The sequence below is a fragment of the Phocoena sinus genome, chromosome 3 (assembly GCF_008692025.1).
Source record: "Phocoena sinus isolate mPhoSin1 chromosome 3, mPhoSin1.pri, whole genome shotgun sequence".
In the NCBI taxonomy this organism is placed as follows: domain Eukaryota; kingdom Metazoa; phylum Chordata; class Mammalia; order Artiodactyla; family Phocoenidae; genus Phocoena; species Phocoena sinus.
In genome coordinates, this window is record NC_045765.1 from 26,447,606 (window position 1) to 26,475,398 (window position 27,793).

At 48.3% G+C, this 27,793-nt stretch overlaps 1 protein-coding gene across 4 annotated transcripts in view; it reads left to right on the forward strand.

The window, feature by feature from the left end:
* The first annotated feature begins 266 nt into the window (after positions 1-266).
* Positions 267-27,793, forward strand: part of LCP2 (lymphocyte cytosolic protein 2) — a 44,025-nt gene continuing 16,498 nt past the window's right edge. Inside the window, exons 1-10 of one of the 4 annotated variants that reach the window (XM_032628733.1) lie at positions 267-540; positions 4,596-4,658; positions 9,476-9,522; positions 18,021-18,086; positions 18,510-18,541; positions 19,143-19,180; positions 21,698-21,896; positions 24,059-24,156; positions 26,561-26,627; positions 26,729-26,812. In XM_032628733.1, the coding sequence (XP_032484624.1) occupies positions 463-540; positions 4,596-4,658; positions 9,476-9,522; positions 18,021-18,086; positions 18,510-18,541; positions 19,143-19,180; positions 21,698-21,896; positions 24,059-24,156; positions 26,561-26,627; positions 26,729-26,812 (772 nt within the window). In that variant the 5' untranslated portion in view covers positions 267-462. Of the gene's footprint in view, positions 541-4,595; positions 4,659-9,475; positions 9,523-18,020; positions 18,087-18,509; positions 18,542-19,142; positions 19,181-21,697; positions 21,897-24,058; positions 24,157-26,557; positions 26,628-26,728; positions 26,813-27,793 lie in introns of all 4 variants that reach the window. The other 3 variants (XM_032628732.1, XM_032628735.1, XM_032628734.1) reach the window with 3 other exon arrangements.

Here is a 27,793-nt window from a genome sequence, read left to right on the forward strand (position 1 = left end):
AAGACCCAGCCAAGAAGGAATGTGGTTTAGACATATGGATGCCAGGGATTTTAATGGAAACATACTTGGACTCCCACTGGAGTCTAAGTTCTCTTCATCGCCCCTCCTACTGGGCTGGGGTAGATGGGGCCAGTGGGGAATTACCAGCCTGTAGCTCTCTCTGCCTCTCAAGCCCCCAGAGCTGGGCTTACTTGTTTACTTATTTAGAGCCCAGTAGAGGAAGTGGTAAAGGAAACTTGCTGAGTCGTTTTCTGAGAAGAGACCATATATGTTCTCAGAGGAAGCCGTTGCTTTCTGGGATCTGGCTATAGCAGAAAGGACATCGGCTCCAGCAGAGCTTTTCCAGAGGGTACCTGGGAGTTGGAAGAGCCGCAGACGCCTCCACGCTCTGGATTTGGGGTTCTCTGTCCATGGGTGCAACACCCATGCTCAGTTTGTGAGCTTCGTCCCGGGAGAGCAACCATGGCACTCAGGAACGTGCCCTTTCGCTCTGAGGTCCTGGCCTGGGACCCTGACACCCTTGCAGAGTATTTCAAGAAGGTGAGCCTTGATGTTTTGGGGGTGGTAGGGCTGGGCAGAGGCTTGAAGATGGAGTCCGGGCAGAACACGAGAGGCGTGAAAGATAGCAGTGGAACTTCCAACCCCATGCAACCTCGCCAGTTGAGTGAGCACCACTGAGTACTCCGGCAATGCATTTTGGGGAGATGGGAGGCCCTCAGAGGGACAAATATCTACTGTGTGCCAGGGCTCGAGTTTGTGCTCTTCAGACACAGTCCCATCTAACCCTCTCCAAGACTGCTGTCCTCCCGGCTCAGCTGCAACATAAGCTCAAGGAGGCTAACTGGCCCAAAGCCCCAGGGACTGCATGTGACAGAGGTGGGATTCTAGTCACACCTGTCTGGTTTCAAAGTCCTTGCTCTGAGACTCAGAACTGCTGTAACGACTAGTGAGATCAAGGCTAATTGTTAGAAAGGGGAGATCTGGAGTCCTGGGGTAGGAGAGAAGAAAGGAAAGGTTGGAGGCTGTGATGAATGATGCTGGAGATGGCGTCCGGGCAAGTCATTGCTCGTGACCTTGAAAGAGGGCTGTTCAAGCCCTTACCTGGACAGAGTGTCACTGGAGCTTTATGAGGGTCTTATGAGGCAGGCTAGGAAACTGACATGAGCCTCAGACTATAGCTGGGGAAACTGAGGCCCCTGAAGAGGAGAAGGTTGGCCAGGAAGGGTCAGGGGCCAAGCTGTGGCAGAGCTGAGTGTTGCTGTCCTGGCTCCCAGAGTTGAAGGTGCTCAAGGATCCCTGTGTTTGGTCATCTGCTGGTGGGACCACAGGTCACATGTCTGCTTGGGCAGATCCCAAGTCACATGACTCAGGGACCCTCTATCCCTGTCCAAGGGATACGATGTCTCGTGAGGGACAATTGAGCTTCTAACACTCCCACCTCTGGAGGCTGGCATCAGATTCAGTTGTTACTCCAGATTATCACAAGCATAAGATTTTAGGTCAAGACCTTAGAGGTTATCTAAGTCAACTTCTTGTTTTTCCTGGGATGGAGTAGGCTCCCAGGGACACATAGTCTAACTTGGGGTCCATATGGTACCAAGGTGTTTCCTGTCACAACTGTTCTTCCCCAAGAAAAATGTGAAAATGTTGAATTGGGTGTGGCACGATAGAGGCACAGCCCACAGATCTTGTCACTTTCTGCTTTTTGTGCATCTCCTTTCTGTTATTTTTCCCTTATGAAAAGGTCATAATAAACTTAGTTTTCAGCACGGTGGGTGCAAAGATCACTGAGGTAACTGACTTTTGAAAGAGTTTTCTAAATACTTTTGTTAAATGTAGACCAAATAAATTAGGGCCACAAGTGAAATTTGCTAAGATGCTATAAAGCGGCATATTACCTCAATAAAGAAAGGAGAAAAGAATTGAGAATTAACAAGGCATACCTGGGGATGGGCTGAGAGGCACAGATACGCCCCATCTCCCATGTGGGAAGGAGAATCACACAGGTAGTACAGCAGCTGCAGAATCCAAGGGTAAAGTTCCCCTTAGTAGAGAGAGCTGGACTATAGGTCAGGGATGATTCAGGAGGACGGCTCTCTGTCTGAGTTGGAGGAAGGGAGAATGTTCTTCTTGGAGAGCCCAGACTCCAGGTCAAGTCCACAGAACCTGGACAGCTTTCCCCTCCCAGCATGATGGGACTGAAGGCAGGAACGAGGAGACTGAGGGGCACCTGTGATCCAGGAACCCACAGACCTAGGTAGACATCCGTCAAACCTGAACATCTCAATTCCCCAAGAGAGAAAACGCAGAGGACTGACCGCGGAGTCACTTGGGGACGGATCTTAGCCAGCAAAAGTCCTATTAGCAGGTGTAATTTCTAATGAAGCACTGGGGCCAGGTCCTACTTGGAGGCACTTCCCCAGCCAGCTCTGGAGTCAGACACACCTTGGTTTGAATCCTGGCTCTGCCACCTGCTAGCTTGGTGACCCTCCATTTTTTTACTTCACCTCTGTGCCTCGGCTTGCTCGTCAGTAAACCAGAGATAGTAACGGTGACTAACCTCATGGGATTGTTGGGAGAAATAAAGGAAATACGTGTGTGAGGCCTCCAGCAGAGACAGGGGACCAATTCATGTTCAGTCTTCCCTTTCTCCTGCTCTATTCACTGGACCCTGGCTGGGGACTCCATGCAGAGCAGTGGGCCTTTGTGTCTTACTGTCTCAAATACGTGCAGCTCATCCTCCGTCTGGAACGTAAGACCCTGAGGACTGAGGTCATGTTTTCTATTTCTTTAACCCCTCCAATTCCTTTTGACTTGGCAGGAAGGCATCCCTGGGCTATGCAGTGGAGAAGACTCTGGCTCGGAGCCATAAATTCTAATCCTAGCTGTGTCCCCAACTCACTGTGTGACCTTAGGCCAGTCCCTTCCCCTCTCTGGGCCTCAGTGGTCCCATCCGCAACACCAGGTACCTGCTCTAGACCAGCACCAACCAAAGCTGGGCACTCATAAGAATCGTCTAAGCGTATGCTAAAAGAACAGAGTCTCACCCTCCGGCCTAGACGTTCCTGGCTCAGAATCAAACTCCCAGGCAGGCCCCAGTCTGCAGGACTGTCTGTCTATCTAGAGTCCAAGTCAGCACTCTGCAGAATCAGAGATTCAGCTGATGAAGAGGACAGTTAAAATGATGAATTAAAGGCAGTCGAAAATTCCAAGAACCATGTCACCACACGGCTTATGCATAAAAGGGGTGTTTGGGGCCCTGCAGAGACTGCTTGCTTTCTATATGACTGCTAAATCGCTTTTTCCGAGCTTTCTAATATTCATCCTACCCTGTCAGGCCATGAGGTTACAACAATTGCTCTCACTCTTTAGGTTTGTTGGCCATAAGAAAAGGTCATGATTTTAAGTTTGCCCCAAAAGAAGGCTGCCACAAACTGTGAGACCCACACTTGAGAGGAGAAGCTAGAATTCTCAAGGACAAATATTTTACCTTAAAGAGTCTATCTAGAAACATCAAATTTAGAGATATTTCAAATAAAAATGCTTATGTTGTTGAGGGCGAGGTGAAACAGACACCTGCTTCAATTGTCAACTGATGTGACTCTAGGAAAGCAACCAGGCCCTAAAAATGATCATTCCTGTTGATTCTATAATTCTATTTTGAGAATCTAACTTCAACTATATAACATAGAAGAAAAAGCTGTATGTTAAAGAATATCCCTGATGTTTTTTGATCTGGTATGTTAAGTTGCACTTAAATCTGTTCACTTACTGTATGTAAGTTTTACTGTTATTAACTAAAAGGAGAACATTCCTTGCTCTGAAGCCCAGTTGTCACCTCTATCACCTGCCTACCCATGGAACCTTATATGAGTTACTTGACTCCTTGTGCCTTTGACTCTCCATTTGAAAAACGTAAGGCTTAAATGACTTAAAATTGGTTTAAATACTTAGAACAGTGCCTGCCATATAGCAAGTGTTCAGTAATTGCTAGAAGTTTCTATTATCATTATTGGAACAGCAGTTTGGGAAACAACTTAAATGTTCAGCAATAGGGAGCAAACTCAAATAATGTTCAAAAGCAGTTTGTAATAACATGAAGCAGTGCCTATATGTTTCAGGAGGAAAAGTCAAGATAACCAGATTGAATACGAATGATAACCTCGATTTTGTTTAGAAAGATGCTTAGGAAAAACCACTGAAGGAAGGACACCGCCATTTTCACGGAGGTTGTCTTTGGGTGGTGAGATGACAGATGCTATTTATTTTCTTCTTTCAGCTCTTTTCTGCTTGCCAGAGGAGCGTATGGCCATCCCTCTGAAGCTCTGAAGGCGCTCTTTCTGTACCCCAACCCTTAGGGATTGGCCCCAAGGCCTTAGACAGGCAATTTCTCCATTTCAGAGAGTCCCAAGGGGTTAGTTAGTGAAAGCAGGGCTGAGGTAGGGATGGGGCCCCTCTGTTAGACAGGGGAGGGGAGTGGGGGACTTGGCTAGCCACAAGTACCACAAATTGCTAAGCTTCTAGGGCAGGCAAGGGATGGGAACCAATGGCACGAACCTGCCTGCCCTGACAGCACCTCCCCTCCTCTTTTTCAGCTGAACTACAGGGACTGTGAAAAGGCTGTGAAGAAATATCACATCGACGGGCTGCGGTTTTTGGTGAGCGCTGGCTAGTCTGACCCATTGAGACCAAAGCTGTCCTGTACTTTAATCAATGGCTGCAGGGCCAACCGGGCTACCCTGTCCCTGGGGATGCCCAGGGACAATGTCTGTCTTCAGGATCGCCACACAGCCTGTGGCCTTCTTCAGTTTTGTATGAACGCCTCTCTCATCACCTCTCAGGATCCTTCCTATTTAGGATACCTCCCAGATTTTTCACCCATACCAAGGTACATTCTAAAGTCAAGGTATAAGGAGGAATCCAGTTATAGTTAACACACACACGCCTCTTGAAAATCTATTCAAATACCACTCATACTTTGAGAAGGCCAAGGGGAAAAACGATCGTATGGGAGAATAGAAGATTCTCTTCTTCTATTTCTCACTCTGGGGTACATACTCACTGACTAGAATAAAGGGTAGAATCACCCTCCTTATTTCAATATGTCCCTCTTTCTCTACTAAATTCACATAGTTGGTTTTGTGCCAATTAAACACACATGGGGTATGGCTTTCTCCACTCCATTAATTGCAAAAAGCTTCAAGTGTAAGACCAAGATGCAGCTGTTTTTGAGGACTAAGCCATTACATAGAAAGGGATGCAGCTCTAATTGGTGGAGTTAGAGGCACTGGGTAGTCGGGCTGGGGCGGTGGTCTGAGCATTTCCCCTAAAATGACACCTTTGCCAGTGGGTAAGAGAGGCCCTGACTGCACCAATCTATCCCTTCTGGTCATGTTCCTTCATCATTTAAAAAAGAAGTAGGAAAAAGACTTCAAAGGTCTCATGGGGTAGATGTTCCCAAACTGGATTTGGAGTCGGGGGGCAAGTTAAGCTGTGTTTCCTTGTAAGACCTAGTCAGCAGCGGTGAGGGAACTGAACCAGGGTTGGAAGGGGCCAGAGAGGGCGCATGTTCTAGTTTTCCACCCAGTGCACCAATCCATTTCCTGTATTGCCTCTCTGCCACCAAGAGCTTCTTGAATTCCTTCAGTGATAGTGAGCTCACTACCACCCATAGTCATAGGTTCCTTTCTGGTCAGTTCTTAAGTCTCATGCCGAGACCAGACCTGTGCCCCTTTTGGTCTGAGTTTTGTTTTCATGTGCCATGTAAGACATGTTTATTCACTGTCCCACCTAAACCACTCAGTCATTCACTTGACAGCATGTTCCTGAGCTCCTTTTACATACCAGACCATGCCGTGTGCTGGGAATATAGAGATGATTAAGATGTGTTTTCTGCCTTCCAGAAGCTTGTTTTATAGCAGGAAGTTATCTTCAGGAAGGCTGCTACCACCTCAGTTGCAATTGAAGAAACATGTACAGAGGTGTGATGTGACTTATTCTAAGTCACACACCTAGTAATTGGACTAAAGCACACATGTAATTTAATCTAACCATGCATACGTTTTTAACAATGCTATTTCTTTATACTGAGCTTTGAGCCAATAGAGATCTGGGAGTTTTATTGTTCTTCTTTTTGCAAATTACTGCTAAATCTGAGTATTTCCTTCTGATGCCTTTAGCACTGAGAACAGAGACTTCTCAGGGCTGAGTCGAAAGAGGGTAAGACATCTTTCTTGAGGATGGTCCCAGTTGTGGTCCTGAGGCCCTGGGTCACCTTGAATAAGCACTTGCCCTCCTTGAGCTTCTCCTTGTTCCCTCCTCTGTTAACAGAGCACATTGGACTGGGTGGTAGCGGGTGACAGTCCCTCCCAGCTCTGGGAGTCCCCCGCAATGCTCCCCTTGTGAGCTTCAGGCCTGTTAGGACAGGGTTGTTGCCTTGGTCGAGGAGATTTTCCTCCTCTGCCCCAATATCTGGGACCTGTCAGGCCCTCAGAGAATATGCTGCGTGCTCTAATCACTGTGCGAACAGGAAGGAGTGGAAAGAGGGGAGGAGCCAGGAGAGAGGACAGCAGAGCCCGAGCCTGACCCGGCAGCTTCTGCTGAGACCACTCTCCGCCCCAGGTGCTCTGGGTACAACTTGGGCTCTGATCTGAGCTGTAATATCTCATCTACATGAGATGTTAGACTTCAGGTTATATCTCACCCTTTCCAGCTTTATAATATCCAGGACCATCCTGCTATTAGAAGCAGAAGTGGAAGACCCCAGTCTGTATCCCTCTATCCCTCCCTTCCTCTTTTTTTCTTTGATTCCCTCCTTCCCTCCCTCCCCTCCTCCCTCCCTCCCCCCCTTCCTTCCTTCCTTCCTTCCTTCGTTCCTTCCTCCTTTCTTCAGTGTAGGATCTAGCAGCCCCTTTGCATCTGTTTTGCTGCCATTTCGTTTTCCACTGAGAAGTCTGGTGAGGGAATAGGGGTGCTGCGCTTCCAGAAGCTTGAAGAAGAGGAGGCCATGTGCTTGGAAGCTGTGTCAGTTAGAAAGGTGTGCGGCTGCATGAAAGAGAAACTGAACCACAGTGGCTTAACCAAATAGGGGCCTATCTTTCTCAAGTGATAAGAAATCTAGAGTTATGCACTCGAGGCTGGTGAGCTGCTAAAGGAAGTCATCAAGAACTCAGGCCCCACCCGGCCAATGGAAACCGTTGGTGGCTTCTGTCCTAATGGTTACAAGATGGCTACTCCATCTCCAGGCATCACATCTGCATTCCAGGCAGGAGGAAGCGGGGAAGGGCAAAGAATAAAAAATGCAGAAGTGCATGGGGAATGCATTCCCCCTTATTTTCAGGGAGACTTTCCCAAAAGCTTTATCCAGTTACACTTCAGGTTATATCTCACTGGCTGCAACGGAGTCCCGTGACCTTGGCCATATGCAAGGGAGTCTAGGGTGTTAAATATTTTGAACTGGGCACATTTACTGCCCTGAACGAAATCCAGGTCCCATCAGTAAGGGAGAAAGAGAGTGGATATTGGGTAGGCAAGCAGCAGCCCCTGCCACATTGCCTCTCCAGGTGGGGTCCAGTTCTCAGCTTTCCTTTCTCTCGTGTCTCTCCTGAGGACACACTCAGCGTATAAGCGTACTCCTGCGAAGCCACAAGTCTAACTCCCAGTCGTTGTACAAGTAACCCAGAGTTTCCAGACTTTGCTAAAGGCCTTTCTCTTGCCTAATATCCTCTCTGCCTCTATGTCTCCAGCCATGCTCACGTGCTCACCTTCTCCTTCACATGCTTCCTGAAATCCCCTCAGCTTATGTCCTTGACTCAGCAGAACAGAAACTGCCCAGTTCTCAGCATTCATCCCTCTGGCAACTCCCAGGAAGCCCTCCACTCATCATGCCACACTCTGAACAAGAGTCTTGGTATCCTCCCTGAGAAGGAGGTGGCTCTGGAGGGAGGGGATGCCATGGCTCAGTGATGCAAAAATAAATAAAAGAAGTTAAGAATTTTGACCAAAAGCCTGATTGTCTCAGGACTCTTGGCAAACTCCCTCCCCAGCCCTGCCGCAGGGTCAGACACTGCTCCTAAGAAGTGGAGCAGATGAGGCCATAAGCACATTGCTAAGATGCCCCAGCCCCTGTGCTTAAAAGGAAGCTTGCCCAGCTCATCTCAGAAGGCAGCCAACAACCTGCCAGGCAGCTCCCAGCCCAGAGCGGAAGTAGAAGCAAAGACACTAACATCCAAGAGCCAGCCAGACCCCAGCTGCTCCCTCCCCCGGGACAGAAATTACTCACCTAACCTCCATTTATCACTCACAAAAGGTATGTCAGGCACTGAGCCAAGCACAGGACATACGTCATCTCATTCAATCCTCACAACCCCTGAAACGGGGCTATTAATGTTATTACGCTTCCCATTATACAGATAAGGAAACTGAGGCTTAGAGAGACTAAGCGTCTGTCTCAAGTCAGACAGCTGCTAAGTGAAGGAACCAAGATTCCAAACCAGCCTGTCTGACTCCAGAGCTCCCACTCTAACCACTGGGATTCTGACCTCAATTAGAATGTTAAGGAGGCCCCTTCCTTGCCTCGGCATTAGTTCTATGGAGAGTGTGCCCACCCTCTTTTCTTCCTCCTCCCTTTCAGGTGCCTTCTTCTCTCACCACCTGCCCCCAGCACAGGTCACTGGGACCCTCAAAGGGCTTGGACATGATAAAAGTGAAGCTTGCAGGAAGAAAATAGACATTGGATGCCATAGAGCAGGGTCCCAGTGCCACCTCCATCACCTACAAGCTGGAATCCCCTTACATCCCCGGGCCACAGCTTTCTCACTAAAATGGGGACGATGCTGGTAGTTTCTACATCACAGGGTCGATGTGAGGATTAATCAAGATGCTGTAAGGAGAGGCCCAAAGTCAGTTCTTCACAAATACGAGTTTCTTTCTCCTTCCCCCTCTTGGTTCCCTCTGGACAGCCTCTTTATTGCATCCTTACATCTAGAGAATTCTACTAATAACCCTGGTGAAAGAGGCAGTTGGGGTGTGATGATGTTATAAGGGCACAGATGCCTTCTCCAGGCTGGTTTCTCATAGCTGCTCCATACGGCTGCTGAGAGGGGCCCTGGAGTCTAAGAAAGATGTCATGACATGGCCAAGTTCAGCCCACAAAACAAGTCCTGTGTGGTCCCACAGATCTGGCTCTCATGGTGTTTGCTGTTTGCTTCAGTTAAAATTATTTGTCAATATTTAGAACTCAGGACATTTCATATAAGATCCAGGTTTCGGGATCCCCTTTGAAAAAGATCTGGCAACACTAGGCCCACAGGCTCTTAGGCACCATCTAGAAGCTGCCCGCTTTGGATGGGTGAGTGGGGTGTACTTGGCAGTTTGCTGCAGTCCCCACTGTTCCCTATTGTTTCATATCATACTCTACTCACCAGGCCCAGAACCCTTTCCTGTGGGTCGTAACCTACTGTTGTCTTCATTTCAGAACCTGGCAGAGAATGACATCCAGAAATTCCCTAAGCTCCGGGTGCCGTAAGTACACCCCCTCATTCCTTGGGTAGAATGGGGAGTAGTCCAGGGAGAGCTGAGTCAGTTATCTATCACTGTTAGTTTGAAATAAGAAAGTGAGGAGGAAGGGTGAAGGCAAGGACAGGGTTTAGTGAAGAGAAGTTACAAGATGACTTGAGAAAAAGAAATAACAGATCTAGCCCAGCTGGTGTATTGGCTGCTCTCGCCAAAGCTAAGCCTGACTCTGGACCACGTTTTCATTTCCTCTCTTCCCAGTGGGGTGGGTTGGCCTTTGAAAATAGTACTAGAATCAAAGATCTGAGATTTCCTCATGGTGTCATCACCAACTTGGTCATTGCTTTAGTTTTCTGGACCTCAGTAAAATGAGAGAGTTGGATCCGATGAAGGATGGCAGTGAACTTCCTTTTGTCTGTCAGTACTGACTGTTTGGAATGGCTGTCCCAGGCATCGTGTTGAATGGATGAAATGGGTCAGGTTGAAAAGTACAAAGCCCTATCATTTTCCACCTTTGAATAAAGCATGGATATGGAGAACTGTTTCTCCACTGTAAGAAAAATAATAGCACGATTATGATGATAAAAGGGGTAATCAGCACAAAGCCTCATTGTTGGTGAACAACAGGGAGGGGTGGAGACTGTGGCAAATTGGAATCATAGTCTCCATCCAAAGGGAGCAGCAGCTACTCAACTCCAGTCAACATGGACCCAGTGATGCCCAGTCTTCGAACTTAACAAAAGTAGCAAGAAATATCCGTTTTATGCAATGTATCTCAATTTTTAAATGTTGCTCAAATATCTTCAAATGTTGTAAATGCCAAAGTGAACATATCTCTGGGTTACATTTAGTCTGGGGGCCACCAGTTTGAGATCTCTATTCTAGACATCCTCTGAGGTCCTTTCTCTCCCTCTAAAAGTCTCAGAGCTCACAATGATAAAAGGGAAGTAGGTCAATGAAGTAGGAGGTTGAAAAGTCCCATGTGTAGGTAGACTGCCAGGGAGCTCAAATAAGGAAAATATGACTCTCCAGTTTCCCTCATTGGGAAGGGTGAAGAAAAGGAAAGGGGAAAAAAAGGAAAAAAAAAAAAAAAAAGAAGAAAAAGAAAGGAATAAGGATTTGCCTTTGGTGCCGCCTATCTCCAGGGTCAACTATTGTTGAAGAATCCTCGTTCCCCTTTAGAGTTTTTTCTAGCCGCAAATGGCTATTTAAATCTAAATTAAAGTAAAAATTCAGTTCCTCAGAGGCACTAGCCACATTTCAAGGGCTCAAAAGCCAGATATAGTGGAGACTACTATATTGGAGAGTACAGATGTAGAACATTTCTATAACTACAGAAATGTGATGCTCTAGAAAAAGACCATAGTTCCATGTAAAGGAGAGACCTTAACATACAGGAGTGAGAATTAGTGGCTGGTGGGCCAGAGACAGCCTGCAGACATGTTAAGTTTGGTCCACACAGAGTTTTAAAATCAAGAAATGGCATTAGGAAAGACTTTGGGGGAAGAAGGGAACTTAACTTGGATCTTGAAATGCATTAGGAGTGATCAGACGAAAAACGGTTAAAGGACATTCTAGAAATGGGGACTCTGTTGCGAAGGCATGGCACCAGTGCATTTACTGGAACTGCAAGTAGGTCAGAGCAGCTGTGGCGTATACGTGGGGAAGTAAAAAGTAAGGAGACCACAGTGACAGGTCACAATTCTGAAGGATGCTTTGAGCCGTTCTAAGGAGTCTGAGAGTGTTGGTGAAGTGAGTTCACCAGGGAGAACACTAGGTAAAGCCTGCAGCTTGACTCTTCCCGGGGCATGTAAAGATGATTCAGAGGACGGCTCAGCTGGAGGCATGGAACCCAGTTAGGAGATGACAGCTATGATCCCACTATGAGATGGGAGCTTCTCCTAGGCTGTGGCTATGAAGATGCTGGAAGGAGGGGATTTAATCAGAGCAGTAGAAGAAAAGAGATGAGGAAGGCACTTTTAACTGGGAAGATCCTTTTTAATCTTAAAGCTGGGCTCAGCTGACATCTGTATGTTTGAGAGTCGGGAGAAGGAGGTGGCGTGAGAAGCAACTGCTAGTTAAGGCAGAAGAATGATTCTAAACACTCACATTGGTGAGGTAGAGGTGTGAGATACTTCTTCAGTTATTTGAAAACTTAAACAACTTGGCCTGCAGTAAAATCTCACTCTGATGTCCTTGAATGTGTGCCCCAGACAAGCTATGGGGCCTGCCCATGGAACACGAAGGGTGAACGTGGGGAGTGCCGGGGAAGGCATCTGGGGAAGGTCTGGGCTGCCCTGATTAGGTGACTCTGATAGTGACCGTCCCTGGCATAAATGTATAATAAATACCAATTCCATCTCTACTTCTGTGAGCTCTGTGCCCGGGATGAGTCCTAGGCCACCCTCAGTTTCCAAGTCTATAAAATGAAGGAATGGGTTACATGAACTGCATGGGCTCATTCTTTTAAAGGATATTATTTAAGATCTGAACAGGCAGACAGGAGAGCTTAGTGAGTAAAATGCAGGCTGTGAGGTCAGACGACTTGAGACTAAATTCTTCCATTCACTAGCTGTGAGTCTGTGGACAAGTTATCTGAGTTCCCTGAGCCTCAGCTTCCTCATCTGTAAAATGGGGACAATAATAGAACATATTTCAAAGGGCCAGTGGGAAAGTTAGAGGAAATAATGGGGAAATAATAAAATGTACTGAAGATGTGTTAGCTATTCTAACCATTTAATGCAAAATCCCAATGAGCACAATTTCAGATGTTTACTAATTATTTTGTCCTGCTAACTGGGGAGGATGAAAGAATAGAAAGGCATGGGCTTTGGAGCAGGGGAGATCCAGGTTCTAAGGCGGGCTCTTCCTCCTACCAGCTGTGGGACTCAGGCAAGCTGCTTCAACACACTGAGCCTCAGTTTCCTCATCGATAGACGAGAACCGAAGGAACTCTCAGGGAACGGTGTATATGAAGGAGACAGCCCACATAAGCTGCCTGGCGCCGTCCTTGATGAGTAGAGGTAGTCAGTGCTTATTTGTTCCATTCCTTTGTACAAGACAGCAGATGATGGGGGAGGAAGGATGGAGGAGGGTCCCAGGGCTGAACATGACATTCTTGTGCCCATGAAAGAATGTGCCCAGCCCCCAGCAGGATGGAGACTGTGACACGGTCCCTCTCTCACACGCGCCTCCCCGCTCCCATTCACTGGCTAATCCCTGTCCAGCTGCCCAGTCCTCCCCACATGAAAAGTGCGTCCTCTCCACCGACGGCCACTCCTCTTCCCTAGTGTGAACCCAGGACACTTGACTTCTGGCTCAGCTCCATGTAGAAACCATCATGGGACCTTTGACAAACACTTCCCCAGCGCCTTGCTTTCCTTGTTGGTAAAAGTGGGGATAATTCTTCTTGGCTACTACCCAGACGACTGTGAAGTACAATTAAAGTAAAACTTGTAAAACTGTCGGGCGGAGGACATGCCTGAGAAGTGGGGAGACCCTGCTGTGCCCTCAAATTCTTGTTTCCCCCTCACATGCCTGGTTCTACACGGAGGCCTGAGTCCTCAGACCCATGTCCTGGCGTCTCCCTGGCTTCTCAGGTGACAGGACAGAACTTTGGTTGGTTTGGTTCTTGGTTCAAGGAGGCTGGCTTTTTTTTAAATTTTAACATCTTTATTGGAGTATAATTGCTTTACAATGGTGTGTTAGCTTCTGCTGTATAACAAAGTGAATCAGCTATACGTATACATATATCCCCATATCCCCTCCCTCTTGCGTCTCCCCCCCACCCTCCCTATCCCACCCCTCTAGGTGGTCACAAAGCACCGAGCTGATCTCCCTGTGCTATGCGGCTGCTCCCCACTAGCTATCTATTTTACGTTTGGTAGTGTATATATGTCCATGCCACTCTCTCACTTTGGCTGACTTTTAAAGGATGAGTTTTGTTCCTTTAAAGAAGTGTGACACGCAGAGGGAGAGCAAGTTTAGGACTGAGAATGTGGGCTGGGAGGCGGGCCAGGGGTCACAGAGGTGGTGTCAGAGGACAGAAAGGCTTTGAGGAGCCGGAGAGGGCAGCGTGGAGCAAATGCAGACTTCTGCCCAATTCTGGGCATGGGAGAGACCAGTGTGCCCCTGAAACAGAGTCAGGGGAGCAACTCCCTGCCTCCCCCCGAGCCCCCCGCCTCGTGGGAGACGGGGGAAGTGCATCTAAAGCTCAGGCTATGCAAGTTTTGGTGAGAAATACATTTAAGTTGTGTGCTGGTACATGTGACAGCACAGGCAACAAGAATAGAGTGTTCACGAAATAATATTGGCTCTTACTGTGTGCTGTGGGCTCTGATAGCTTCTATCTGCTCTGTTTCCTTCCTCTCTCCCTCCTTCCTCCCTGACTTGCTTTCTGCCTGCCTGTCTTTCTTTCATAGCTTCCTTCTTACTTCTGTGTGATCAGCAAAGTTGACTTCAAGACCCACCTCAAGACCCTCTACCCACAGCTGCTGAAGTATAGGGACCATTGAAAGGGAGCCCCAGGTCTCCTGGGAGGATCCTACAGGGACCACCTCAAGACAGACCCAGACCCCGTATTCTGCTCCTGCTGCCCTACCTCGTTCGCCTTCCTCTTCCTCCATCTCCTTTTCCTTGTCCTCTTCCTCCATTTTTTTGTTTTTAAAAAACAATTCCAGGGGCTTCCCTGGTGGCGCAGTGGTCGAGAGTCCGCCTGCCGATGCAGGGGACACGGGTTCGTGCCCCGGTCCGGGAAGATCCCACATGCCGCGGAGCGGCTGGGCACGTGAGCCATGGCCGCTGAGCCTGCACGTCCGGAGCCTGTGCTCCGCAACGGGAGAGGCCACAGCAGGGAGAGGCCCGTGTATGGCAAAAAAAAAAAAAAAAAAAAATTCCAAGAATACCAGAATGACAGGACTGATTTCACAGCCTTTGCAGACGGTAGGAATCCCCCATGTTACCAGGGTGCTTGTGTTACTGCCACACCCCACCCACACTCCGAGGCATCTCTCTTGGAGGCTCCGATGGGTTATGTCACCAGTGGGCTCAGTGTCCGTAACATGTTATCTCTATGGTCAGGCCGATCACGGATTCTCTAAGTAGGGCCAACCCTCTTGTTTTGCTGGTGAAGAGGAATCCAGGCCAAGGGTGGGGCGGGCAAATGCCTTGCCTGAGGTCACACTGCCCTTGGGCAGGGCGCTGTAGTCAAACTCAACAAGGACCCACCATCCCACCCTCCGTACCTTCTAACATCACCAGAAGAGGCCTTCAACTGAGAGGTCAAAGACCGGCCCCCATCACACAGCAAGCTAAGGGATGCAACAGGGCTGCAACCCAGGTCATGGCAGGATTCTGTCTCCTGCCATGGCCTGACTTCCTGTGGAAAATTTCACTCCACTTCTGGGGCTAAAACAGACGAAGCAGAGAGAACTGTGTCTACCAGCTGCCCAGCCCCCTCTGCCTTTACCCCTGGTGCTGAGTGTGGCCTGGGGTTTGTGGGGAAGAGGGGGAATGAGTCACCTCTGACCACTCACTGTCACTTGGTCCTCTGGGGAGGTGGGAGTCGGGGACAACCTTGAAGGTTTGCACACAGAGGTGGCAACAACCTGCTGCTCTGTCCACCAGCACCGCTACCCTCTGCACTCACCCCCAGCAGTGGTCCCAGCTGGCTGGGAAGGTTGCCCCGAGGCCCCCCAAAGCAGGAGGCCCTGGGCGCCCATGTTTGCTGCAGGCTGGGCTGCCAACCCCTCTCTGGCTCTGCTTGCTCTCAGCTCTGTGCTGCTCCTCTGTGTGTTCTGTGGTTTGACATTTCCTTCCTTCACCAGTTAGGAGCCCAGCAGCTTCCAGCCTGGCTGCTGAAGATACCAGCAAGCAGAGGAGCTGCAGAGAGCAGGAGGTCTTTTTAGGATCAAAACAGCTGTGAGAGCCCTTCAGGGCCTCCCCCTCCCCCCCCCCCACCCCCTCCCCCGCCGCTACGTTCTGCAGGGATGTGCTGCCCAGCATCCCCCAGTTCAGGTCTTGCTGAAAAGTCACCTTCTCCCAGAGGCTTGCTCATTTTCGATTGCAACCGCACCCCACCTATGCACTCCTTCCCCCCTCACCCAGCTCGCACCTCTGCTACATGTGTGTGCACACAGCTCTCATGTAGAATTTCACTTCCTTAAATGTTCGTTGTTTATTGTCTGTCTCACTCCGCTAGCAAGTAAGCTCCTGGAGAGCAGGGATCTCTGTTTTGTTCACTGAGGCACCTTGAGCCCCAGCGGAGCTCCTGGCACTTAGAAGCCCTTGAGTGCGCGCTGTTGGATGAAGGTGTGCCTGAATGGGGATGAGTGCTGCAGCCATCACAGACGCACCTGGCCAGGGTGTGGGACACCGCACGTCAGAGGAGGGAGGAGAGGGACTCCCACCAGCTTCTCAAAACCATTGCTTAAAGGAAACAGAAGAACCAGGAATAGGCGTTCTGGAGGTGTGATCAGGAGGCCACTGGGAAGCCCCATCCCCAAGCATCTCCCAGTGAAGTGTGAAATCCCAACAATGACATTATGATGGAGGATTAAACGCTGCCCTCCCTCCTTCTCTGTCCTCTAAAGTTCCCAGTGGATTTATTAACAATTCATTTATCCTGTCACTCTAATGAGTTGGAGGGTTCCGAGCAACAGGTCCCGGGGAGCAAGGAGAAGTGGGGGGACTGGGGGCCTGGGGGATGATGGGGGAAGCAAGAAGTGGTAGATGCCAAGACTACTTCTGCTAACTGAGCAATTTTGTTTTAGGCCAAACTTGTTACCTTGAGGTGGTCACTTCAGCAGAAGCAGTGTAGACCCCAGGTCATTTCCAGAGGGGCTGCAGGCTCGTTCACTCCCAGGGGGCTTCTGGCATCAGGGGCATGGACACGGGATGTGGTGTGTTGAAAGTGTGCTGTTCTGGAAACCAGGGAGCCTGGCTTCTGGGGCTGGTGCGTGTGGTGGGGAGAGGGTGGCCTTCATCACTAACCCGCAGTGCAGGCCGGTCCCTTCCCCCATCTGGGTCTCTGTGGTGCCATCTGTAAAATGATGTTGGACTAGATCACCTCTGAGGCTCCTCCAGCTGCCCCAGATCTCTAGGGAACATGAGCCTGTTTACTGATGAGGGCTCCCTTGGTCACAGCAATGGTGCGAAGGGAGGCTGGAGCTTACTGCTAGGGCGTGCCAGAGGTGCCGTCCCACTCACAAAGGCCCTTCCTGTCCTGGGGTTTGGGGATTTGCTAGTTTACAACATCCAAGGAATAAGAGGGTCCTGGCCAAGGGTGGCCTCCAGGCATGGGTGATTCAGGGAGTCTCCCACTCTGCAGGCTGGGCCCAGATCGGGAACACTTCACCAAGTGTTTATAAGAATCCATGTCATGAACATTTTTTTTTCCAAAATCTTTGGTTAGTTAAAAACTTACTGAGTTTCATGAGATTCCAATTCTGTCACATCCCTGGATATTTCCTGAATGTTTATAGTAATTTGGTTAATATTAAACTTTTGCCATTCTAAGATTGCTAAAGAAAGATGGAAAGATGTTATTTCTTAGTTCTTGCTTGAGAGAGTTTTTTTTAAAATAACTTTAAATCATTTCACAGAACTTCAGTCCCATTTTGAAGGAAAAGAAATTGTTGTTGACAGAGCTTTAGAAATTAGGATTAAGCTGCCAGTAACCTTGCTGTCAGGCAGTGGAGCAAGCAATGAAATAATGACATGTGAGCCTTATCGTGGACAAGGTCAGTCCCAGACCTCCCCACCAGAATCCGTTAAAAGAGCATTTCATTTATTGATTTATTTGTTTGCTTGTATAAAAGTAAAAATGGGTCTCTTTCATTCTAAATGTGACTTCGAAATTACATAATTTTGGTCTGTTGACACTGCCCTTGACTTAATTAGTTAAGAAGAGCTATAAAAAAAAAATTAAAAAAAAAGAATCCATGTCACCAAGAAGGAGTCAGGGAGCGGAGAATGGAAGGAGGTTTCAGACCCAAGAAGCGCACGGGAGCTCTTGTCAAGAGTTATGCAGCAAGTAGCTGATTCCTCCAGGTCTCGGAGATGGTTTGAAGATTCTTAGAGGTTAGATATCACTACAGGCGTGCCAAACCCAGAGTCAGGGGACCTCAGCCCCGGGGAATACTAACGCAATAAAATACGCAGCGGTCATGTCCAGATCATAAGGCTGCAGGATTTCAGAGGAAGAGGAGCCAGGCGTGAGCTGACCAGTCTCCACAGAGGGGCTCTGAGCTAGACCGAGGCCCCAGCAGAGAGCTTCCTGAGCAGGGACTGGTAGGGGGATGGAGGTGACAAGCTCTTCAGGAAGCAGCGAGGAGCAGAGGCCCCGCGGGGAGGGGACTGGCTGGAGGCCAAAGGAACAGAGGCTGGCCAATACTGGCCCAGGTTCCTGAGGTCACACAGATCAGGGAACTTCAGGGCTCCGCGGGAGGAAGTTTGGGCCAGCGGGGAAATGATTGTTTTGTCACCTCCCCTGTCCCTTTATCTTGCAGGATTCTCAGTAAGTTGAGTCAAGAAATCAACAAGAATGAAGAGAGAAGGAGCATTTTCACACGCAAGTGAGTGGGGCAGCTGAGGGCCTGGTGTCACTTTAATGAAATGCAAGGAATTTTCAAACCCAAGTCTAACTTTAAATGGGAGTCACGGGACTGGTTTGGCCCCCATTTCTGATCCGCAGTGATCCTTCAGTCCAGGGGTCTCCCCTCCTCTGCCCTGCATCCTGCCCTGTGTCTGGGACATCAGGGGAACTTCCCCTAGAGAGTCAGACAGTCACAAGCTCCCAGTTGTGCCACCAGCATAGCTTTGGTGGTTTCCAGAATTTTCGGGTAGTCTGGCCCTGGTTTCAGAGCAACAAGGACCGCGGTCCTGGGTGGTGAGACATACCCTCCCCCGGGGGCTCCCCTTGCAGGGCTGGACTGAGGAAAGAGGGAGATCTCCCTAAGTCAGTAGGGCCGTTAATGCAATGCTGTTTGTCTTTACAGACCCCAAGTCCAGCGGTTTCCTGAGGAAACAGGTAAAGGTCTCAGGGGTGAGAGCAATGGCTTTAGGAGGTGACAGGCGCTTTGGTTCTTCTGTCTGCTGGTCCAGATTGAGGGGAGGAGAGGTGTCACTATGCCGGGACACCTGGCTATGGCCCCTTCTCAGCTGGGACCCTCTGCAGAGACACAGTGAGGGACTCTGTGGGGTGCATGGAATGACCCGGGCCGGGCTTTGAGCTGAGCACCTAAGCAGAGCCAGCCCTCCTGCTTCTGAGTCTTTAAAGCAATTATTCAGTTGTTAAGTTGCACATCCTTTAAAATGCAGATTCCTGGGTCCCACTCAGTCCTGCTGAATCAGAAGCTCTAGGGATAGGGCCCAGGGTATCTGCATATTTTAAAGCACTCTCAAGTGACTTTTGTGCATGTGAAAGGCTAAGAACCACTGCCTCTGTCTGGCAGAATGAGCCCCTCAAGTAGAAATTCTAGAGCTGATACTGAATTGTTAACCCCCAGGTATGTAGCATGAAGGCCTGGCATGGGGCAGTGGTGGGGAAGGATCCCGGAGTGGGGAGCGGCTCTGACGTTCCTTCTTGCGGCTTCTTTTGGTACCGATGCTGATGTTATCCTCTTCCACAGAAAGCCATGAAGAAGACAACGGAGGCTGGTCATCCTTTGTGAGTATGGGGTGGGCCGTTCTTCCACCTGACAGCTGTTTCCAGAGCGCCTTTGTCATAAGCAACCAGCATGATGCTGAAAGGAGCAAGGCCCTGATAGAGCCGCCCAGGGGTCAGATGATGTGCTCTGTGAAGGCCAGAGCCTTCTAGTAACTTTCTGGCTTTGCGATCCACGGGGTCTCTGGCCTCATCTACTCCCCTCTGCCCTTGTAGCATGAGAGCAGCTGTAGACGACACCTGAATCAATGTGCTTGGTTTTGTGCCACCAGCCCTTCACTTGACAAACAACAGACAGTGGGCTGGGCTTGGCCACGGACTGTGGGGTGCTGACCACGCCGTTATCCTCCGTGCACGCCTCCACAGCAGGGCCCTCCCCCAAACCCCTCCTCCACATGGTCTACACTAAAGTAGATTTAAAGTAGCCTTTCTCGTAGGCTTAAGTGCCCACCGGTGACCCAGAGGGAAAGGGAGTCCGGAATTAACTATCAACCCTGGAAAGACCTCAGGGATGGGCCGATCCAACTGGGTTTTCTATTTGAGGGGTCATGATGACACCTCTGAGAGCCTGATGAATTCTGCACATCTTGTCCCCAGGAAACTGCATATGTAGTCACCACGCTTGAAGCCAGACTCAGGCTAAGAACTCCATTACGGCTCGTAGCCCAGTCTGCTCATTTTACAGATGAAGCAGCCGAGCCCGCTGGAGAACGTGACTTATGTAGAGCCACACGTCTAGTTAGAGGCAGGCCAAGGACCCGGGTCGCCCACCCTCCGTCCAGGGGTCTTTCTGGTAAGCGGCTACCTCTAGCGCCTTTAGGAAGCTGGCACTAAACATCCCTTGTCCTGCTGGGATTCTGGTAAAAGAAAGCATTGAATCTGAAAAAAAAAAAAAAAAAAAGTGCTAGCTAAGTCTGTGCTTTCTACATGAGAACAAAGGAATATGACAGATTAATTTTGTTCCAAAGGGAAAATAGACCAGTTTCTCCCCAAATGTTTACATGTTTAGGCAGAAGCTGCATCTTTGCTGCTGCTTGCCATGCAGTCCCTCCCGTGAGCTCAGCCTGAGGCTAGCCACCTCCATCTTCTCTGTAAACAGGGAGTCTCCACTAGCCACTGGCTACAACATTTGGGGTTCCATGAAGTGCCCAGCATTGCACAGGGCACTGGGTGGGGGGTGGTGGAGATGAAGAACCCAATTCTATGAGCATTTTATAGCTTAGAAGGGCTTATGGGGGTAAAGGCCTGGTGGAAAGTCAGGAGCCACAGGGCTGGGATGTGCAGGCTGAGAGATTGCAGGGAGCCCCTGTAGGTCTAGGGGGCGGTCGGCATGGGCTGCAGAGGCGCTGAGGCCGTGGTTCTGAAGTCCCTCCCGTTCATCAGGGGTTCCATCCTCTGTTCTCAAGTTATAGGAACACTGATGGCAGGACGAAGTCTTTTTTGGAGTTCGGGAAGGTACTCAACCTCGTCTTCCAATATTAGAAATATACATATTCTGCAAGTCAAAACATTAACACATGCATCTTTCACTTGAGCACCTTAGACAGGCTTCCTTAAGCCACCTAGTAAGGTTGTCAGGATTTCTAGGCTCTCAGTGGGCACCTTTCCTCGTCAAGTTGCAACCTCCTGTCGCTTCTTTCCACGCTGCCCTCGACTTTAGAGAAATGCCCTGGGCTCATTTAGGACCCACTTGACCTTGACCTGAGAGTGATAAGCTAGTCATTGCTTGGCAGCTGATGGTGCCACTTCTGCCTGGGAAATCATTACTGTAACTGTCCACTTTCATGGGTTGCTTCAAAGGCAATCACCCAGCCCCTAGGGCTTAATTTCCCTGAGACCCACAGAGGAGCATATGTAAAACACGATAAATAATTTAAAATTGAGGAAGAGTCTCTTCCAAGACAGCTTCACACTCAGTGCCAGATGTCACGAATAACAAGCTGTTGCTTTTATACACTCAGCTCTCAGCAAAGGGACTAGCCCAGCCCTGACTATCCCCTCTCAGGCACAACTTAACCTGCCTTCTAGTTAACAGGCTTTGGTTATCTGGTTTCCCCATTAGGGAAGAAAGTTTCGAGCACAGGCACCCTAAGAACAGAACTGACAATTAACTAGGGGCATCACAAACACTCCTGAGGTTTAGTCTTCCTCTTGGCAATGTCTGGAGTAAAAAAACGTGTTTACTCAAAACAGCGGGCTCTCCCATCCCTCTGTTCCTGTATTCTCCAAAAGCAGTTTGTTCTGCTTTTCTCTGTTATGCAAAAAAAAAATGTAGAGAACAATGCACTTGACTAGCGGTCTGAAGACCTTGACGGGGGTCCCACGTCTGCATCTTGCTGGTCCTGGGGTTTTGTACTCCCTGAGCTCAGTATTCCTCATGTGTAGTGGGAGGGCCATGCTAGTGCTGACTGCCCCCAAGTGAGGACCCCTGTGAGGCTTGGCAGAGAGAGAGTAGATGCGGGCACGCCTACTGCCAAGGGACCTCTACACACCGCGTTGTCCCCATCACCGTGTTGGCAGGATGAAGATGACTATGAAAGTCCCGATGATGATCAGTATGGGGAGGATGACGGTGACTATGAGTCCCCCAATGAAGAGGAAGTGGCCCCCGTGGAAGATGACGCCGATTATGAGCCGCCACCCTCCAACAATGAGGAGGCTCTGCAGAACTCCATCCTGCCTGCCAAGCCTTTCTCCAACCCCAGCTCCATATACATAGGTAAGGGCCCTGGCATCCCAGCCCCCAGCCCCCACTGATGTATGGGAGGCCAACGCCCATGGAGCAGAAAGCTTGGCATGCTGATGCCAGCTAACCTGCTGTGTGGCTTTGGGCGAGTGACTCCACCTCTCTGGGCCTCAATTTCCTCATCTTTGAAATAGGACAATAACAATACAGACCACATAGGTTCGCTGTGAGGATCAATAATATTTATGATTTGCGGACAAATATTTATGATGGCAGACAAATCATTGCTGATGGTGGATGATACTGAACTGCCAGTTAAGGGTATATGGAAGTAATAGCTTATTTTGAGTGTTACTTTGGTACTCAAGAGGACTTTCCTGTTCCTCCCCATCTTTGACCAATTCATGATTAGGTGGCACCACTACACACAGACTGTCAGAATAAATATAACAATGTTGAATGTGGTTTGGCCATAACTTTAAAATCTTTAAACAGTATTCAAGATTTTCATTGTCTATCTGCTCCTGTCAGCCCTTTTCTACCTCATTCATTCATCTATTCAACAAAAATTATTGGTCTTCTATTATGAGTCAGGCATCATTCTAAATGCTGAAATTTAAAATCATCCGGAAAGAAGACACAGCCCTTGCCTCACAGGGCTTACACTCTAGCAGTGGTGGTAACAGAAAGTAGGTACATACGCACTTGCATAATATCAAGGAGTGAGCTAGAAAGTTGACGATCCATATCACAAAAATTAATACCACTAATCCTTTAGGCTGTATAACACGTGGCAATTTTAAAGCCCTTTCACGCTTTGTCGACATTTCATTTTGTGTTTTGAAGCACCCTGCGTGATACAGGCAACAATTATCAAGCCTGTTTCATATATAGACCCTGAGAAGAAACAGGTAACTAAGTCGTTGAGTGCCTCATACATGCCAGTTATGAGCATACAGAATGAACGAGACGGTAGACAGGTCTCACCCTAAAGAATTCATAGTCCAGGCAACATCGAACAAATGAGTCACAAAATGACTTAATTAAACCATGATATATACTCAGGAAGACAAGCGCAGGTGATGAGGCTGGGACATATGCCTGATCTGGACTTGCTTCCCTGAGGATATGATATTTAATCTGAAACTTAAAGGGTGAACAGGAGTTGGCTAAGTGAGCATAGATGTGGGAAGGAAAGAGCATTCTAAGCAGTAGAAATGGCCGTGCAAAAGCCCTGAGGCTGAAAGGAGCATGACAGGTCAGAGGAGCTGACAGATGGCCAGAGTGGGTACATTGGTATGAGATTAGACCAGGCTTGCTGGGTTCTGAGCCCCATTCTCTGTGGAAGAGTGTTGCTTCCCCAGGACTGGGGCTAGGGTGAGGCAAAATAGGCACCCAGGGCACAAAATGTAAGAATGCTGTCACTTCCTCACAGTCCTGGCCTGGTCTTTCCCTGGCAAAGGGATGGAACACTGTCAGCTTATCTATCTGGCCCGGGGATACTTCTGTGATGACCAGAAGAATGTGAGTTTTTGTTAAGAGTCTGTGGTTTGGTTACAGGAGTCGGTGACTGGCTCCTCCCTTTAAGAAAGGAGGAAGTGGGAGGGGGGGAGGACAACCCAGAGCATTTGTGAAGGGAAGGAAGGGGACCTAGAACAGGATCTTCAAGAGCCATGACAGTGGATTTCACCTTGCCCGGGCAGCTGGGTGTGCCTGAGTGTATGTGTCTCTGTGTGTGTCTGCGTGTGCATGTGTGTACATATGCATGTGTGCATTTGTGTGTCTGTACATGTTTACTTCTTTACAATTTTGTCTGAAAACACTCCCTCACGGTAATGGCTGAGTTAATTACTAAGAAGCCTTTTTGCATGCTTTCATCAACAAAACCTCTGATGAATACCTGTTCCCCAGAGGTAAGGTGAGTGTTGCTCCGAAGTATAAGAGTAAGACAAACTGGACAGGTACAGAGAAGGCGAAGGGCCAAGGACTCCCCACCCTGTACGACCCAGGTGTGGACACATCCCTGCCATGCTGGCTGGGGCTGGCCTTGGTGCTGGGGGGAGTCTGTGGGATCCAGCGATATGGAGATGCCCCCAGCCGGCGCTGGATGGGTTCCTGGAGAGCCCTGGGTGTGGCCCACGCTCGCCTAGATGTAGCATTTCTCCTTTCATTTTAATGTCTTTGCCTTTCCACAGACCGGCCCCATTCCGGGAAAGTGCAGCAGCCGCCCGTGCCCCCGCAGAGGCCGATGGCCGCCATCCTTCCTTTGTCCTCCGGCAGCCGGGCTCACTCGGTAGGCTCCATACTTTCTGTTATGCCACTTTGTGTCCACTCGATGATTTCCTCTGCAGAGAGAAAAAACTATAGACATCTTTATCCAATTCTAGCCAGTAAGAAAAAGTTATATGTAGGCCGGGAAAATGCATTCCCAAGTACTCACAGTGGGCTTTTTGGAGGATGAAATACTAGTGATTTTTATACACATTATATTGCTTTTAATCGTTGGTATTTTCTCTTTACCATAAACAATATAAGCTATTTGTATAATAAAAAGTCGCCTTCTAGTATTCATTGTGCTATTTTTTCTGGCTTTTGAAATAAGTGAAAACTGTAAAATAAACTAATGGCACCCACTAGTATTTGTTTGGGTCTCCAGCCTTCCCTCCTGCAAGAAGACTTGCGCCACCTGCTGGCTCACATCTGAAATTCCAAGGACAAAAGGTTTGAGACCCAAACGTGCAATGCCACGAACCCAGGGAGAGAGTGGCAGCAAACTCCCTTTCCTCTTTCTTCAAGCTTACAGTCTCAGATCCCGTGGTTCTACTTAACTAACAGGCACACCTCGTCTTATTGCATTTTGCTTTATTGCGTTTCACAGATATTGCATTTTTTTTTACAAATTGAAGATTTGTGGCAACTCTGCCGTGTCAGATGATGGTTAGCATTTTTTAGCAATATTTTAAAAGTAAGATATGCACATTGTTTTATTAGACATAATGCCATCGCACACTTAATAGACTTCATTATAGTGTAGATGTAACTTTTATATTCAGTGGGCAATAAAAAAATTTGTGTGACTAGTGTTAACGAAAATTCAATTAACAATCGAACCAAGAAGAAAAAAAGAGAATTTTATTTGAGCCAAACTGAGGATTATAACCTGGGAGACAGACTCTCAGAAGCTCTGAGAACTGCTCCACTGGTCAGGAGCTAGAGATTCAGTTTCATACATTTTTGAGACAAAGAATCATGTATCACATTGACAGGTTAGTATTAAACACAAAGTTCATCAGAGATGTTTTGGTCAGGGGTGTACCTACAGAGTGAGCCTTTAGGTCAGTATGACTCCCTGACAGGATGAGAAAGAAATACTAACCTTCAAAGTCACAATGGTGGTTTCAGAAGAAAGGTACCATTTTTCTCAAAGTTTGTTTATATCCTCCTGCCTTGAGGAGGCCTGGTTAATGTATAATACAAATGCACATTGCATATTAGGAAAGGCCCATCACCAATGGAGGCATGTTACATGTGTTTCAGTTCTGACTTAGTTTGATTGTCCTGTCATAGAGAAATTTATGATTTTTCCTCATCACTAGGCTTCTTTTGATTTCTGCTTTATGGCGGTGGTCTGGAACCGAACCCGCGATATCTCTGGGGTAGGCTTGTATCCAGAGAGACCCGGAGAAGTTCAGCATCAGAAGTCAGTAGTTGGAAATGTGCTCTCTTCACGAAGGACCAGAGCGCTTTGACAGCTGTGGTGAATGCCGAGTGTCAGGGCTAGGAGGAGGGAGAGGACATATTTTCCCCAAAGTTCACAATCCAGATCACACCACAGTTGGGACACCTCATCTAAGAACAGACGACTTCCTCCTGCTTTTGCAGTTTTATTACCAAAGGGGGCTCATGGAGCTGAATGTATCTACACGTGCATTTTGCCCTTGAAATCTGTAGCGCTTCACCTCACTCTTGGGATGCAGAATTCATTCATTCAATCTACAGACATTTATTGAGCCGCAGTGCCCAGCAGTGTTCTAGCTGCTGGGAATAGAGTGTGAACAAGACAAATAAGATCCTTGCTTTCATAAAATTTTTATTTGGGTTAGGGGTAGATGGATGATAAACAAGTATAGAGATGTATAAACAAGGTAATTTGAGTAGTAACGTGTGGTTAGGGAGACAGAAGACCAGGGAACATGGTGGTAGGTGGGGAGGTGACATTGACCTGGACAGGATGAACCAGTTGTGGCGAGAGCTGGGAAAACAACACATCAGGCAGAGGAAAACACAAGTACGGAGCTGCCAAAGAGTGCATAAGCTTGAGATTTTGCAGGAACTGCAGGAAGATACTTATGGTGAGAGTCCGGTGGGCACTGGAGAGAGGAGCGTACAAAGGTGTTGGATGGGTGGAGAGGGGGCAACTCAGGCAGAGCTTTGCAGGCCATGGTGAGTTTTAGTTTTGTTCCTAATGTGATAGGAGCAACTAAAAAGCTTGGCAGGGGAGTGACATGCAGAACACACCCTCACAGTGTGTGGAACAGGGAGCTCAGTTCAGGTGAGAAATGGACAGCTATATGTGTGAGTGGAACATGGGGATGGAGAAAAGTGAACAGCTTCACACCTATTTAGGGGGATAAAGCCCTCAGGGCTTGCTGATGGGTTGGAAATGCTTCCTAATACATGGATTTCTTTTAAAGCAGCCACTACCGCCACCCCAGCCCAACCACGAAGAGCCTAGCAGAAGTAGAAACCACAAAACAGCAAAGCGTAAGTATAGGGGCTGCCCTCTCTTGCCCACCAGTCCACCCACACCCCTGCCCCAGCCGACTGCTCTCTTCTTTGAACTGACTTCAGTGTTTCCCTTTCAGTCCCTGCCCCTTCCATAGACAGAAGCACGAAACCACCCCTAGATCGTTCCTTAGCTCCGTTTGACAGAGAGCCCTTCGCAATAGGTTGGTATCTTTTATATTTGATGCATAGTAACAGTGGCCAACATTTATAGAGTGCTTACTGCATGCTTTTCACAGGGACCATCTCGTTTAACTATCCCCCCGATCCTATGAAGTGGGGGCTATTAGAATCATCCTCCTTGTACAGATGAGGAAACTGAGGCATGAAGAGGTAACTTACCAAGTTTACTCAGCTACCAAGTGATGCGGGGGGGGGAAACCCAGAGTCAGAGAAGCCTGATGCGGAGCTCCTGTCCTTAGCCCTGTGCTGGGCCTGCTTCTCCATGGGTGCCATCTGTGTACACACATCCATCCCATGTCCTCCTGAAGGAAGATGGGGAGGCATCTGGGCTAAGAGGCAAGAGGCCTGGGACAGCTGTTGTCGGCTGCCTTGGCTGCTAACTTAGCAGCTCACTGACCACAGGGATGTTGCTTTTTCAGAGCTGTCTCCTTATTTGTAAGGTGGGTGCTCTGTAATGAGAAAATACTTTATAAAACTCTAAGGTGCTATTCAAATGTCAGAGTTGTCTTTTGTTGTATGGGTGGTTGACCAAACTGTAGGTATACTACAGTTCTTTCCTCCAGAATTGGCCCGGAGTATTCTTGGATTGCAGTTACCTCTACATAAAGCTATTTTTAATCCAATTCTAAAACTTAGCTACAATTTATTGAGCACCTACTATGGGTCAAGTGCTTTACTTACCACAGATAAGTTACAGTTGTCTCTCAGTATCCGTAGGGGGGATCCCCGGATCCAGGATCCCTGTGGATATCAAAATCCAGGGATACTCAAGTCTTTTATATAAAATGGTGTAGTATTTGCATATAACTTATGTACATCCTCCCGTGGACTTTAGATCATCTCTAGATTACTTATAATACCTAATACAATATAAATGCTAAGTAAATAGCTGTAAATGCAACATAAATACATGTACATAGTTGCTAGTGCATGGCAAATTCAAGTGCTGCTTTTTAGAACTT